General features: G+C 43.2%; 1 protein-coding gene across 1 annotated transcript; it reads left to right on the top strand.

The window, feature by feature from the left end:
- The first annotated feature begins 207 nt into the window (after positions 1-207).
- Positions 208-4,316, top strand: LOC120672631 (asparagine--tRNA ligase, cytoplasmic 1-like). Its single transcript, XM_039953136.1, has 6 exons — positions 208-782; positions 2,018-2,611; positions 2,748-2,998; positions 3,119-3,248; positions 3,416-3,474; positions 3,810-4,316. Exons 1-6 carry the CDS (start codon positions 315-317, stop codon positions 3,991-3,993), a joined length of 1,686 nt encoding a protein of 561 aa, XP_039809070.1. The 5' UTR covers positions 208-314; the 3' UTR covers positions 3,994-4,316.
- Positions 4,317-13,271: the final 8,955 nt, after the last annotated feature.

Raw genomic sequence — 13,271 nt, 5'->3', positions numbered from 1 at the left:
CAGGGGGCCGCCAGCTACTGCCGCGGCCGCCGCACCGCCAGCACGCGCAAATCGGGCCCCCTTGCATCAGATCCCGGCGACAATGCGCAAGATTCCTTCGAGAACCGATCGCAAGATTCCTTCGAGGACGGATCAGATTCACCGAGACTTTGCCAACGACCCGTTCCGCAAAAGCCACATGCTGGCGCACCACAAATCTCCGCCACACAATTAACCCCAAACCCTAAGCCCACCACTCCCCCCTCCTCAGCCGCAGCCGCCGCCTCCACCCCAACCCAGAGCTGCAGCCCCCCCTCAGCTCCCCCCACCCCCGCATGGCCACCGACGCCGTTGCGGCGGCGATGGCTGCGTCCTCCCTCTGCGACAACCTGGAGCCCGCCACCGTCCGCACCGGCATCCGCGACGTCCTGGCCGCGGGCGCCGCGCGGGCCGGGGAGCGCGTCGTGGTCGGGGGCTGGGTCCGGACTGGCAGGGAGCAGGGTAAGGGCACCTTCGCCTTTCTCGAGCTCAGTGACGGCTCCTGTGCTTCCACGCTCCAGGTGATTGTCGACGCCGCCGTGCGCCCGCTCGCGCGCCTCACCGCCACGGGCACCTCCGTGCTCGTCGAGGGCGAGATCAAGGAACCACCCGAGGGGACCAAGCAGAACGTCGAGCTCAAGGTCAGCCGCGTCCTCGAGGTTGGCGAGGTCGACGCCGCCGCCTACCCGCTGCCCAAGGGCAAGGTCAAGCTCACGCTCGAGAAGCTCAGGGATGTCGTTCACCTCCGTTCGCGCACTAACACGGTGTGTGTGCCTTTCCTTTATTATTTTCTCCTTCCATCTTCTCGATCTGATTGGCCTTCAGTTTATTTTGCTCTCGGGTGCCCAGATCTTGCAATTCTAGTAGTAATGTTCAGCAGAGCTGGTGGTAGGATTCATCAATTCTGTTATCGATTGAATAGGAAACATACAAGCTCTTGCGTTTTTAATATCTGCTCCAACCTATGAGAATTTGTTCATTTGTCTCTAAACCAACACGCCTCAGCCCTGCCTTTCACGGGTTTACCACAGGCGCTTCATCTGCATCCCTGTGACATCTTGCTTACTGTTATGGTTGTTTCTGAATTCACACATTCTGCAATATGCCAATTGGGATTTGGGGCACTATGAAGGCATCACATGAGTAATTTCCAACATATCTCTTTAGTCTGGTAAGCAACGCACTCGAATCCCTGCGTTAACTGAGCTCTAGAGAGTCAACACAGATTTGAGCTTGAAAACAACGCACTCGAAAAGCTCATATTCTAACCAAATGAACCTAAAGCCTGGTTTTCAAGCTCAAATCTGTGTTGGCTCTCTAGAGCTCAGTTAGTAGGCACTTAGCGGACCTAGTTTGGATATCCTTTAAGAATATGGCACAATATACCTATAGACCTTGTCCATCAACCTTATATTTAGTTTCAGGGGTAACTTCTTGTTGCCCTTCTGTATTAATTTGTGTATGGACCACATGCTGACTTTTTATGTTTCTTCAAGGCTGTTGATTGAGTGATCAGGGGAGCTTTCCTTTCCCACTGATTGTTAAATCTATGGTCACTGCTCAGTTTTGATTTTTCTCCCAATACTGTACAATTGTGCTGTTTCAACTGACTTGTCGGTTTGAGTCAGCAAGGCTGAGGCTGTAGACATGTGAAACTTGTATGAAACTCATTTGGTTTTTCATTTCTGAGTGGTGTGTTAGGTATTGTGACATGATATCTTGCCAAAAGAAGCTTTTCCTTTTTTTTTGTTAATCCTTTTGGATGTAAACATGCCCTAAAACCATGGTATTTGTTAATCCTCTTGTCATTCAGTAATATTTTGACATGATGTGTTCAATTTCTGGCATTTGAATTTGTGCTGTGTTGTATTAATCTATCCTTTTAAATCTTGCACTTGATATCCTGATGGGAATGGAAAATGTATCATTGTTTTTTTAAAAAAAAATTTGCTCGTTACACAACAAACTTCTGCCAATTTATGCCAAACCATTTTTGCAGATTGGTGCAGTTGCTAGAATTAGACATCAGTTAGCCTTTGCAACACACAGGTTCTTCCACGAGAATGCATTTCTCTATGTACATACACCAATAATAACTACAAGTGACTGTGAGGGTGCTGGTGAGATGTTCCAAGTAACAACTTTGTTTAGCCAGGCTGAAAAAACTGAAAAGGAATTGAAAGAGAACCCTGCACCTTCTGAATCTGAAATCGAGGCAGCTAAAGTTATTGTCAAGGAGAAAGGAGATGCCATTGCACAGCTTAAAGCTGCAAAAGCCAGCAAACAAGACATATCAGCTGCTGTTGATGGGCTCCATAGGGCAAAAGAACATGTTTCAAAGCTGGAGGAGAGGTCTAAGTTAAAGCCTGGTATTCCACGCTGGGATGATGGGTCAATAGCTTTTGAAAATGACTTCTTCAAGCGTCAAGCTTTTCTGACTGTGTCTGGACAGCTTCAGGTCGAGACATACGCATGTGCTCTTAGTAGCGTGTATACCTTTGGACCAACATTCCGGGCAGAAAACTCACATACATCACGACATTTGGCAGAGTTTTGGATGGTTGAACCAGAAATCGCATTTGCAAACTTGCAGGTAACTAGGCTGAATTTCATATGTATTAAAATGCTGCTGAAATAGTTTTCCTCTTGATGGTACAAATTGTACCAGAATTATGGAATCTAGTGCAAACAGTTTTTTGCAGTGATATTCTGTTCGATTTGTCTTGCAGGATGATATGAACTGTGCAGAAAAATATATACAATACCTTTGCAAGTGGCTGCTTGACCATTGCCGGGAAGACATGGAATTCATGGTGAAAAATTATGATAAGAGTGCAATTGAACGTCTGGAGCTCGTTTCCTCGACTCCTTTTGTGCGGATTTCATATACAAAGGCTGTGGAGCTCTTGAAAAATGTTACTGACAAGAAGTTTGATAACAAAGTTGAATGGGGAATTGATTTAGCCTCTGAGCACGAGAGGTATACACATCAGAATTTGATGCCTTTTTTTCATTTTATAAGGGATTAATGATTTCCTTTTTCAAATGTAGTTTTTTGCGCTTTATTTGAAATTTTAATTCTTGTCATGCAATGTTGAAGGTATTTGACAGAGGATATATTTAAGAAGCCAGTGATTGTTTATAACTATCCGAAAGGAATAAAGGCATTTTATATGAGGCTCAATGATGATGACAAGACGGTGGCTGCAATGGATGTTCTTGTGCCCAAGGTATAGCTAAGCCTCTCATATATCAAACATCCGCCCATATCGATGCACATGTTCATTTGTATTGTAGGGAGGGAAGTTTTGGGCACTTTTGGGTCCAGTGGGATATTCATTTATTAGATTGCTGGTTTTTCCTCGTCACTCATTTTTGTGCTTGAATGTTTTTGAAGGTTGGCGAGTTAGTTGGTGGAAGCCAAAGGGAGGAACGTCTAGATGTTCTCAAACAGAGGTATGTGGTACTCAACTTCAAGATGAAGACATTTAGTTTTTCCTATTTGACTTGTCCAGTGGTATTCAACTTAACTTTTGGAAATATATAGTATTGCTACTTGTCGTACTCTTGACGTAAGCCGCATCTTATCTTCATTGCAATCTATACACTGGATGTTTAACTTCTTTCCTCAGTTGAGGTCACTATTGTATGTGATCTATGCAACACATAGACTAATGTGATGTTGAGCATGCCAAAATAGTAAATGCTTGTACTGTTTTATATGTATGTTTACCATTCTACGAGATTTCATCTATCTACTCAGTTGATAATATGAAAAATTTGCTTGACAGGATACTTGACGCTGGCTTGCCTTTGGAACCCTATGAATGGTACTTAGACCTCCGCCGCTTTGGGTCTGTAAAGCACAGCGGCTTTGGGTTGGGTTTCGAAAGGATGATTCTTTTTGCCACTGGTATGGAGAACATCAGAGATGTTATACCCTTCCCGAGGTACCCAGGAAGGGCTGACCTGTAATCTTTGAAGACTTTGGTTAAACAGATGCGAGTTGATTCATTCAACATGCTGGCAAGATTATGGAATGATTTTGCCGATCAGTTGTCCTACTTTGCACATTAGTTATATTGGAGTATACTGATACGGTTGTCTAGTGTCATGTAATTTTCCAGTGTACTAAATTTGCAAATGGAGGATGCCATTGATCAGCATCTTGCCTTTGTTAGTTAAATGCTCAACTAGAGCCAAAAGTTTAATCATAACACTGTAAGGAAAGTTTTGTGGGGTGCAGTTGGTGTTTCTTTCACCTATTCGGCTATGAAATATTTGCATCTTTAAGCTCAGTTAGATTCACGGCATGTCTTAGCTTGTTGATTGTGGATGCAGCTTTTTAGCTTGTTATTCTGGATGCAGCTTACACTGTGCAAGATCAAACCAGTAACAGCCCCCGGGTTAGATTGGTACATTATGCCTTAGATTGTAACAGTCCACGGGGCAGGCCAGAATGCTACAATCCTACAACTTCCAGTTCCTGTGCCTAATGAAAATCAATAGCAGAGTTCTGTATGGATGTAGGCGTGGTAGTCTACAACAACTTGGTCGTTACCCCATATCTTTCTTTTGAAAGATTGGGTGCCCGAAGTAGTTGGGGGAAATACATCCTGGTAGGCATACTAGCCTATGTCTACTTGGCTTTTCTTAAGCCTTATCTTTGCAGTGCAAAGGAGGGATAAGCTATTGAGTAGATAGTTCTTTACAAGGATAAGGGTTAATGCTGTAGGATTACCTAGTAGGCATGGTAGTCTACAACTACTCTGGTCGTTACCCCAGTTCTTTGTTTTGAAAGATTGGGTGAACGAACTAGTTAATAGGAAATGCATCCCAGTAGGCGTTGTAGCGTACATCTATTCGGCTTTCCTTAGGGCTTTATCTTTGCAATGCAAAGGATAAGCTATCGAGTAGATAGTCCTTTACAAGGATAAGAGTTAATCCCAGAGGATTACTCGGGTAGGCGTGGTAGCCTACAACTACTCGGCCGTTACCCTATATCTTTCTTTTGAATGATTAGGTGCTCGAAATAGTTAAGAGAAAGAGTGTAGGTCGTGTTAAGATGGTATTCCGGATGCAAGATCCCGACAAGAAGCAGTCGATTTGTACTGGAAATCAACTTTATTATAGATGATTTGCGAGTACAAGGTTTAGAGGTAACAAACTCTATTCTTGTGACTTCGACAAAAGGAAATTCTTAACTAAGACCTACCACTTGTCCAGAGTGATTGCACTGAACAATGGTTATTTTGCATAAATAAGATAAAAATTTCACCGCCTGTAGAGGTCGCTTAAGCTCTGGTGAAGCGTTACGTGTTAGAGGAGCGCCTAGAGCTTTGCGTAGGGTTCGCACTCGAAGGTCGAGTGCGAGCCACCTGCATCGGCTGTGGAGGAGTCGATTGAAGCGTTCCTCAGTAGAAGCCGCTTTCTGTGACACCCTAGGTGTTTAAAAGTCGATAATAGACACCCTAGAGCAATTAGTGGAACTAATGAGTGGACACACAATTATTAAATGGTAACAAAAGACAAATGAAATTCAAATTCAAATAGTGGTTTCACTTGTGAGGACAAATAAGAGAAGTTCCAACTATATTTCATGGCCAAATCATCTCACAAGAATAATATACACAAAAAATCTGGTACAATTAGTGACATGTGCTCAATTGGAAGTGGGCCCAAAATTCAACCCAAATAAACAAATTAAATGAAGCCTTTTATGGAGTTTTTGAACACTTTAAAATAACTCACAAACCAATACTCAAATGAAAAAGTGTCTAAAACGAAAGTTGTAGATCTCAAAAAACTGAACAAAAATGGTATTAAAAAGTTTTTCATTTGAGGCCAAAAAGAAGGAGAAAAATTGAGTTTACAGTTTTGAGTTTTGAACTTCAGTTTATTTACGGGTTTGCAACTGATTGTTTCTCTCTCCCCTTTCCTTCTCTGCACGGCTGGTGGCGTCGTACGCCGCCGGTGCGGCGGTGCCCACTTGACCGGGTCCGGCCAGGCGAGCGCAAGGCCAAGTGGCCCCACGCGCCCCCGGTATTGCAAAACCAGGGTGCCTTGGCACCCTGTGGCCACGCCACGTGTCCGGGAGCAGCTCTCCGCGCGACACGCCGCCGGCCGGCCAGCGGCGACGCCGTCGAGTGCCCCCGGCTCCAAATCGACCTTCCCTGGGCGCGTTTGCTTCGCCCCGAAGGCTTCCAGGCCAATAAATAGGACCCCGAGTCCTGGCGTCGCGCGTGCTCCCGTTTTTCCCCTCTGCCGCCTCCATTACCGCCGGCGAGCTCGAGCTCGCCGCGGACCGGCCGCCTCGGCCCCGAATTGGCCAAACAAACCCCTTCACGACCTTCGCCATGTCATCCTGAAGCTCACAAGCCCGGCCGTCCTTCCCCATCGTCGCCAGAGAAGCGCCGCCATGGTACAGACCCGCCGCCGGCCGCTCCTCTTTGCGGACCCGCCTCCTCCGGACCTCTCCCGACGAGCCAAGACCACCCAAAGGTAGCACTCGAGCCCCTCTCCCTTTTCTCCCAGGGGGCCCCCACCGCCGGTGACTCTCCTCGCCGGAAATCAGGCCGCCGCCGCTGCTCTGTTCTGAATAGTCCGCCCAGAGACCTCCCTTTAAAAGAAACAAAGATTTCAGGGGTCTAAGCGAAAAATGTTAATGAACCAAAAACAGCAAACTTTGAAAATGCGTAGAAATTCGTAGAAATATCAGGAAAATACAAATCCAAATGTTCTGGAATCCTTAGAACAAGAACTACAACTTTTGTTACAGTCACATGTTCATAATTTGCTTTTATTTTAATCCATGAATAAAGTTAGTTTAAATAGCTCATATTGGTTCTAGGAGTTGTGCTCATCAACTATGGGCAATTTTTGTCTAGAATGTGTCTTATAATGTTTCTAGCTACTGCTAAAAATTTGAAAACAAATGAACACCTGTAACTAGGTTAAAACTCCAAGATTCCTAGATCTACTAGTATACTTCATGAATTATTTGTGGTAGAAATGTTAAAGTGCTGGGTTAGAAACTTTTTCTGTGCATGCATGTCACCAAAAACTTACTATTGTGCAATTTTGAGAAATTTTAGATCTGTGTAGATATATATTTGATTTAATGCTTGATGAGAAAGCTTTATTTATGATAAATAGTTGTTGCATCTGGAAAAATCTGAAAATTTTACCATTGCTTAGTTTTGAGGAAAAAAATGTACCTGAAACTTTGAGAGCCAAAAACCTTGTAGAACCAGGGATATTATTTACTCATGATATCATCTTGTCTAGATTGTTTATTTTGCACGGGTCTTTATACTCTATGTTTGTAGATGAAAGTTGCACAGAATCATATCCTAGTTGTGTAGATGCTCCACAAAAAGTTTAGCATGTATTACTTAACATAATCTATTCTGAATGTTTATGCTTGTGTTTAAATGAGTAAATACCATGCTGGATTTATAGAAGGATATAAATGCTGAAATTTTTACTGTATCATGCTCATGCTTAGTGTAGGCTCTGATAAAATTTTGAGGCCCAGAAACATTCTGTAACTCTCTGTATAATTCGATCTTGATAATTGTAGATTTAGTTTGGATAAATTGTTGCTTCTGGATTTTGCATAGGAAAATTATGAACAATTTATAGTATGCTCAATAACATATCTGAAACACTATGTAAAATTTTGAGAACCATTACTTTCATATTTTGTTCTGTATAAATAAATATTGATATGTTCATGTTTAAGTTTTCCAATTTATTGCTCCTGATATCTTCCTGATTAAAATCTGGAAAACATTACAGTAGAGGTTATAACATGTATAGAGTCTCCTATAAAAATTTGAACCCCAGAAATGCTGTAGAACATTCTGTACAAATTTATCATATTATGCACTTGCTCTGTTTAAATGATTTTTCATGCCTTGACGCTTCACTATTTGTAGCTGAAATTTTTACTACTGGTTCAGGCTTAGGACTACTACCTTGTGTAAAATTTATAGCACTAGAAACTATTCTTTTCTTATGGCATGAAATTGTCAAATGTCCTTATGCATAACGACAAGAAAATAAAAACCGCCACCCAGTTCATTTTATGAAGTAAAGTAAAGATATGAACTACTCTATAAATGACTGCCCAACGACATAAATTAAACTGGTTCATCACTAAAGTAACACATTTGTTGGACTGCAATGTTATCGTGAAGGAAATAAATATGTTTGTGCCATATTGTAACAAAGAGCACTTTTGCATTCATATAGAGTCGACCTCTCCCGCTGATGGAACGTCCGAATTGATTCCCGAGTCCGAGATTGAACAGCAGGAAGCTAATTTATATCTAACTGGATTGAATCAAGACCCGGACCAATATTCGGAAGAGCCCAAGGCTAACTTTGCTCAGGAAGGCAAGCCCCAATGCATTTAATCCTATTATTTTCGCATATATATTCATATATGTCATACTGTATTTATTTGCGCATTTACGTTTTCAGGAGTTAGATGAAACCTTAGATGCATGATCCTAGGGTCCTATGTACTGTTTACCCCGGTTTAACTCGACTAGATGCTCTGCTAATTAGGACCGGTAAAAGTCGAGTGGTTTCCTGCCGCTCGCGAGATTATAAGTTCTGACTACTGTACCACATACTGCAATAACTATAAGGTCTACGGGCGGGGTCAGGGTATTATGTTTTTGGTTGAGACCGTCTGTTTAGTGAAAAAATGCTAAGCCCACAGTGTGTGGTAGCTTTGTTAAGTGTTTGAACGTACTAACCACATGCCGAGAAATATGGTAATCGGTAAGCTTAAGTACCTGATCGGACCGTGGAGTGGGACATACCTCCCTACCGTCTTTACTTCGGTACCATCTAGCTAATGCGTGGGTGTGGAGTCTGCGTACTCTTGAGTCAAGGGCGGTGGGCCTGTCCCGCAGCACGAGAAGAAAGGAGAGAAGTTGTGTGGGTGGCGTAGTTCCCCATACGTGTGTGTTAGGTTTTTCTGGCCAGGTTAAGAAACTCGATTCGAATCGTTCGCTTCCCACAGTTTGGGATTGCTTAACATTTTTGCCACATAGAGTAACAAGTGGAACATGATGGTGACGAATATGGATGGTTGATTAATGTTTTTCCACCATGATTGTTTAGAGATTGTTGCTCACTTAGAATGGTTAATTGAACTAGAATATGAAAATGCTAAAATCTGAAAATAAGGATCTACTCTTAGTTGCTTTTTCGGCAAAACAAACCCCTCTAGCCAAAAAGCCTTGCATCTCTAGTTAAGTGGACTAAGTATATCCGTTGACGGGTAAGTCTTGCTGAGTATTAGTATACTTAGCCTTGCTTGTGGCTTTGCTTTCAGGTATTACTTTTGAAGATATGTTTGCTGGTGTCACTACTTTACCTCTGGGTTGGTTTGTGGAGCGGGTTGTCTTCCTGGCCAATATTAACTCTACAAATTGATGTCTCGTACGGGCTTTATTGTGACATCATGTTTTCGTTAGTTACCATATTTTCATCCTTCCACTGCAATTATGAACTCTAATAAGCTGTTGTAGATAAGACCTCTGTAGTACTTGTCTTATTTTCAGAACCGTTTTGTAATAATTAAATTTCCGCTGCAACTCTGTGATGTATGAAATCGTCCGTGTTGTATTCTCTGGGCTCGCCTTCGTGTGAGTGTTGCCTGTTTGATCCTAAAAAGTGTGGCTTTAATCGAGACCTTACTCGGCCGGTGAGTGCAGTTTGGGGTCAGAGTTGCCTACAACGATGATCCGAGCACCCGGGCCTAGTTTATCTTGGGTGGTTCCGTCACACTTTCGCACGACGCTGATCGCGGAAGGTTCCCTAGAAGTCAGCGTTGGTGTGAAGGCGCTTCTGCAGACGTCTTGGGTAGTCGTCTGGGATGCGGTAAATGGAAGTGGGGTTGTACGCATCCATCTCTTCCCGCTCTTGTCTCTTAGAGATGATCACGCTACAGGCATCCTGTCCGATGTTGATGATGTTGTGGAGGTTGCGGTTGGAGTAGTCGTACGAGTCGCCTTGGCGTTCTTGGCGACACTCTGCAACATGCTGGCGTCGCAGAGCTCACTTTTGATTGCGAATATGAAAACACTCATAGAGATCTTCCTCCACTTGCTCGTCTTATAATTGGATGGTAACCATCACAGTTGGTGGAGCTAAGGGAGGGTCTTGGTTGATGCTAGCCTTGATTTGCTTAATCGCCACTGGGCTTGTAACCATGTTGTCGGATAGATATTTGTCGAAGTCATTGGAGTGGTAGTCGTTGAGGTTGACCCTTTCCATGGAATCATCCTCTGATTCCTGGATTTCTGAGATTTGTACCATGAGGACTTCTCGGCACATGTGTGCCTTCGGCTTCCCAGGGGGGGTCTAACGGAGCGCCCTTTTGGAATGGGAGCTCGTCGGTCTAAAGATCAGAGATCTCGGCGGACCAATTATGGAGCCCCTTCTTTTCCTAGCACACCGTCTTGCCCTCAAGTGTTGAGTATATAACGAGATTTGGAGAAGAGTCCTGATCGTCTTGGACATCCTTGTTCAAGTCGGCTTCAGCTTGGGTAGACACGGCATCTTTTCCGAGTTGGAGTAGTGCGTCGAGTTCGGACTCGGATTCGCTCAAACCATGGATCTTGGAGAACGTATGCTTGGGATGTGGGACAAGTGGTATGCCCATCTCCATCCAAAGAGTGTTTTCATTCATCCAATAATTGTACAATTGGACTGGCTTTAGTCCTTCTATTTCCTTAATCTAGTGCTTATCGAATATTGAGTGGTTGGATTCTTGTGGTGGTGAGATTTTGTTTATGGCCACCCGATTTAACCTAGAGAGAGGGTCACACAACCAATCGAGTTGGGGGCTGTTCTTCTCAGGTTTTCGGTGGACGTCTGAATGTGGTTCGGATTTTTCCATCTGCTTCTTGAGTTTTGTTTGCTGCCAGAGAACGTTGACCATGTGAGGTGGGTGGCAGATTGCCTCCATGAACAGGTCGACATCATATGACCAATCTTCGAGATCGTCGAAGGGTTCTAGGTTGTCAAGGCTTTCCATGAATTCATCAAAATCCTGATCAAACAGAGGATTAGAAAATTGGTGGGTGGTTTATGGAGTCTTGTTGCAAGAGGTTACTACTGGACTCCGCCCCAGTGACCTCCACCTCTTGTACCTCTTCAGTTGACCGTGCCACCTACACCACCTCAGTTGTCTGCACCACCCTTTGTTCCACCACCTCATCAGATGGGGGCAGCTACTTCACACCCCACAAGAGTTTACACCATACCTACTTCTGCCTCCCTGGGTCGTCCAGACGTAGTCTCAGGTATTCTCATAGTTGATTCACATGATGCCCTAGTATTATTCAATTCTGGTGCTACTTTCTCGTTTGTTTCACTTGTTTTTGCAAAGAGGGCTAGTCTATCTAGTCAAAATATTTCTCAATCGGTTCATGTTTGCTCTCTTGGAGGTTTGATTTCTAGTTCAGTGATGTGTCCGGGTTGCATGATATCTATAGACGGGGATGATTTTGTGGCAAACCTAATGGTCATTCCATTACAAGTCTTTGATGTGATTCTTGGCATGGATTGGTTGCATCACTATCGTGCAGTAATATCTTGCTTCTGGAAGACTATTTCCTTAGAAGCTCCTTCTGGCCAAATTATAACTTTTCAAGCAACTGCTCCTCCTTATTCTTTAAACATAATGGCAAGTTTATTTCCTACATGTAATTCTGTGAAATATGGATTTCTTAGTACACTAGCTGGGAAGCCAACCAAGTCCTTGTTGATTGAAGAGATTTGTGTGGTTCGGGACTATCCTGATGTATTTCCTGGGGAGTTTCCAGGAATGCCTCCCAAGCGTGAGGTAGAATTACGTATTGATCTTATCCCTGGTACTCGACCAGTTTCCTTGGCACCATACCGTTTGTCTCGACCTTTTCAAGAAGAGTTGAAGAAGCAGTTGGATGACTTATTGTCTAAGAAGTTCATTCGACGTAGTGTGTCGCCTTGGAGGGCTCCTGTCCTCTTTACTGAGAAGAAGGATGGGAGTTGGCGCATGTGCATGGATTATCGTGGGTTGAATGCTGTGACTATTAAGAATAAGTATCCTTTACCTCGTATTGATGAGTTATTTGATCGTCTGAGAGGTGCTAGGGTGTTTTCCAAGATTGATCTGCAGTCTGGTTATAATCAAATCCTGGTTAGAGAAGAAGACATCGAGAAAACAGTGTTCGCCACCATGTATGGGCACTATGAGTTTAGAGTTATGTTGTTTGGCTTGACAAATACACCTCCTTACTTCATGGAGACAATGAACAACATGCTACATCAGTTTGATGATTTTGTTGTGGTATTCATTGATGACATACTCATTTTCTCCAAGACTGAGGAAGAGCATGAACAACATTTGAGGCTAGTACTTCAGACATTGAGGGATAATAAGTTTTATGCCAAGTTGAAGAAGTGTGGGTTCTGGTTATCAGAGGTTAGTTTCTTGGGGCATGTAATAAATCAGGAAGGCATCTCTATTGATCCAAGTAAGGTATCCACAGTTGTAGAGTGGGAAAGACCGGCAAATGTCAAGGATGTGAGGAGTTTCTTAGGCATGGCTGGTTATTACAGGAGATTTGTGAAGGATTTTTCTACAATTGCTAAGCTATTATCTATGCTCACACATAAGAATGTGAAGTTTGAGTGGAATAATGCATGTGAATGTAGTTTCCAAGTATTGAAGGAGAAGTTAGTGACTGCTCCTATTCTCACCCTTCCTGAGCCTGGTAAGGGTTTTACAGTTTATTTTGATGCTTCCAGAATTGGACTTGGGTGTGTCCTTATGCAGGAAGGGATGGTAATTGCCTATGCATCGAGATAGTTAAGGAAGCATGAAGAGAATTACCCCACACATGATTTAGAGCTTGCTACTGTTGTATTTGCATTGAAGATATGGAGACATTACCTGTATGGAGAACCTTGTGACATTTTCACTGATCATAAGAGTTTGAAGTATATTTTCACACAGAAGGATTTGAATTTAAGACAACGGAGATGGTTGGAGTTGATCAAGGATTATGATACCAATATCCAGTATACTCCAGGCAAAGCAAATGTTGTGGCTGTTGCTTTGAGCCGCAAGTCAGTACCCCCTGCATTGAATTGTTTAATATCGGAGTTTGAGTAGATGGACATTTCTTATTGTTTTGTTGGAGTATCAGAAACAGAGACATGTGTTATACTTGAGTCTGCCATAC

The sequence above is a fragment of the Panicum virgatum genome, chromosome 5N, assembly GCF_016808335.1.
Source record: "Panicum virgatum strain AP13 chromosome 5N, P.virgatum_v5, whole genome shotgun sequence".
In the NCBI taxonomy this organism is placed as follows: domain Eukaryota; kingdom Viridiplantae; phylum Streptophyta; class Magnoliopsida; order Poales; family Poaceae; genus Panicum; species Panicum virgatum.
Note: the sequence above shows the minus strand (reverse complement) of the source record. Positions and strands in the feature narration are given on the sequence as shown.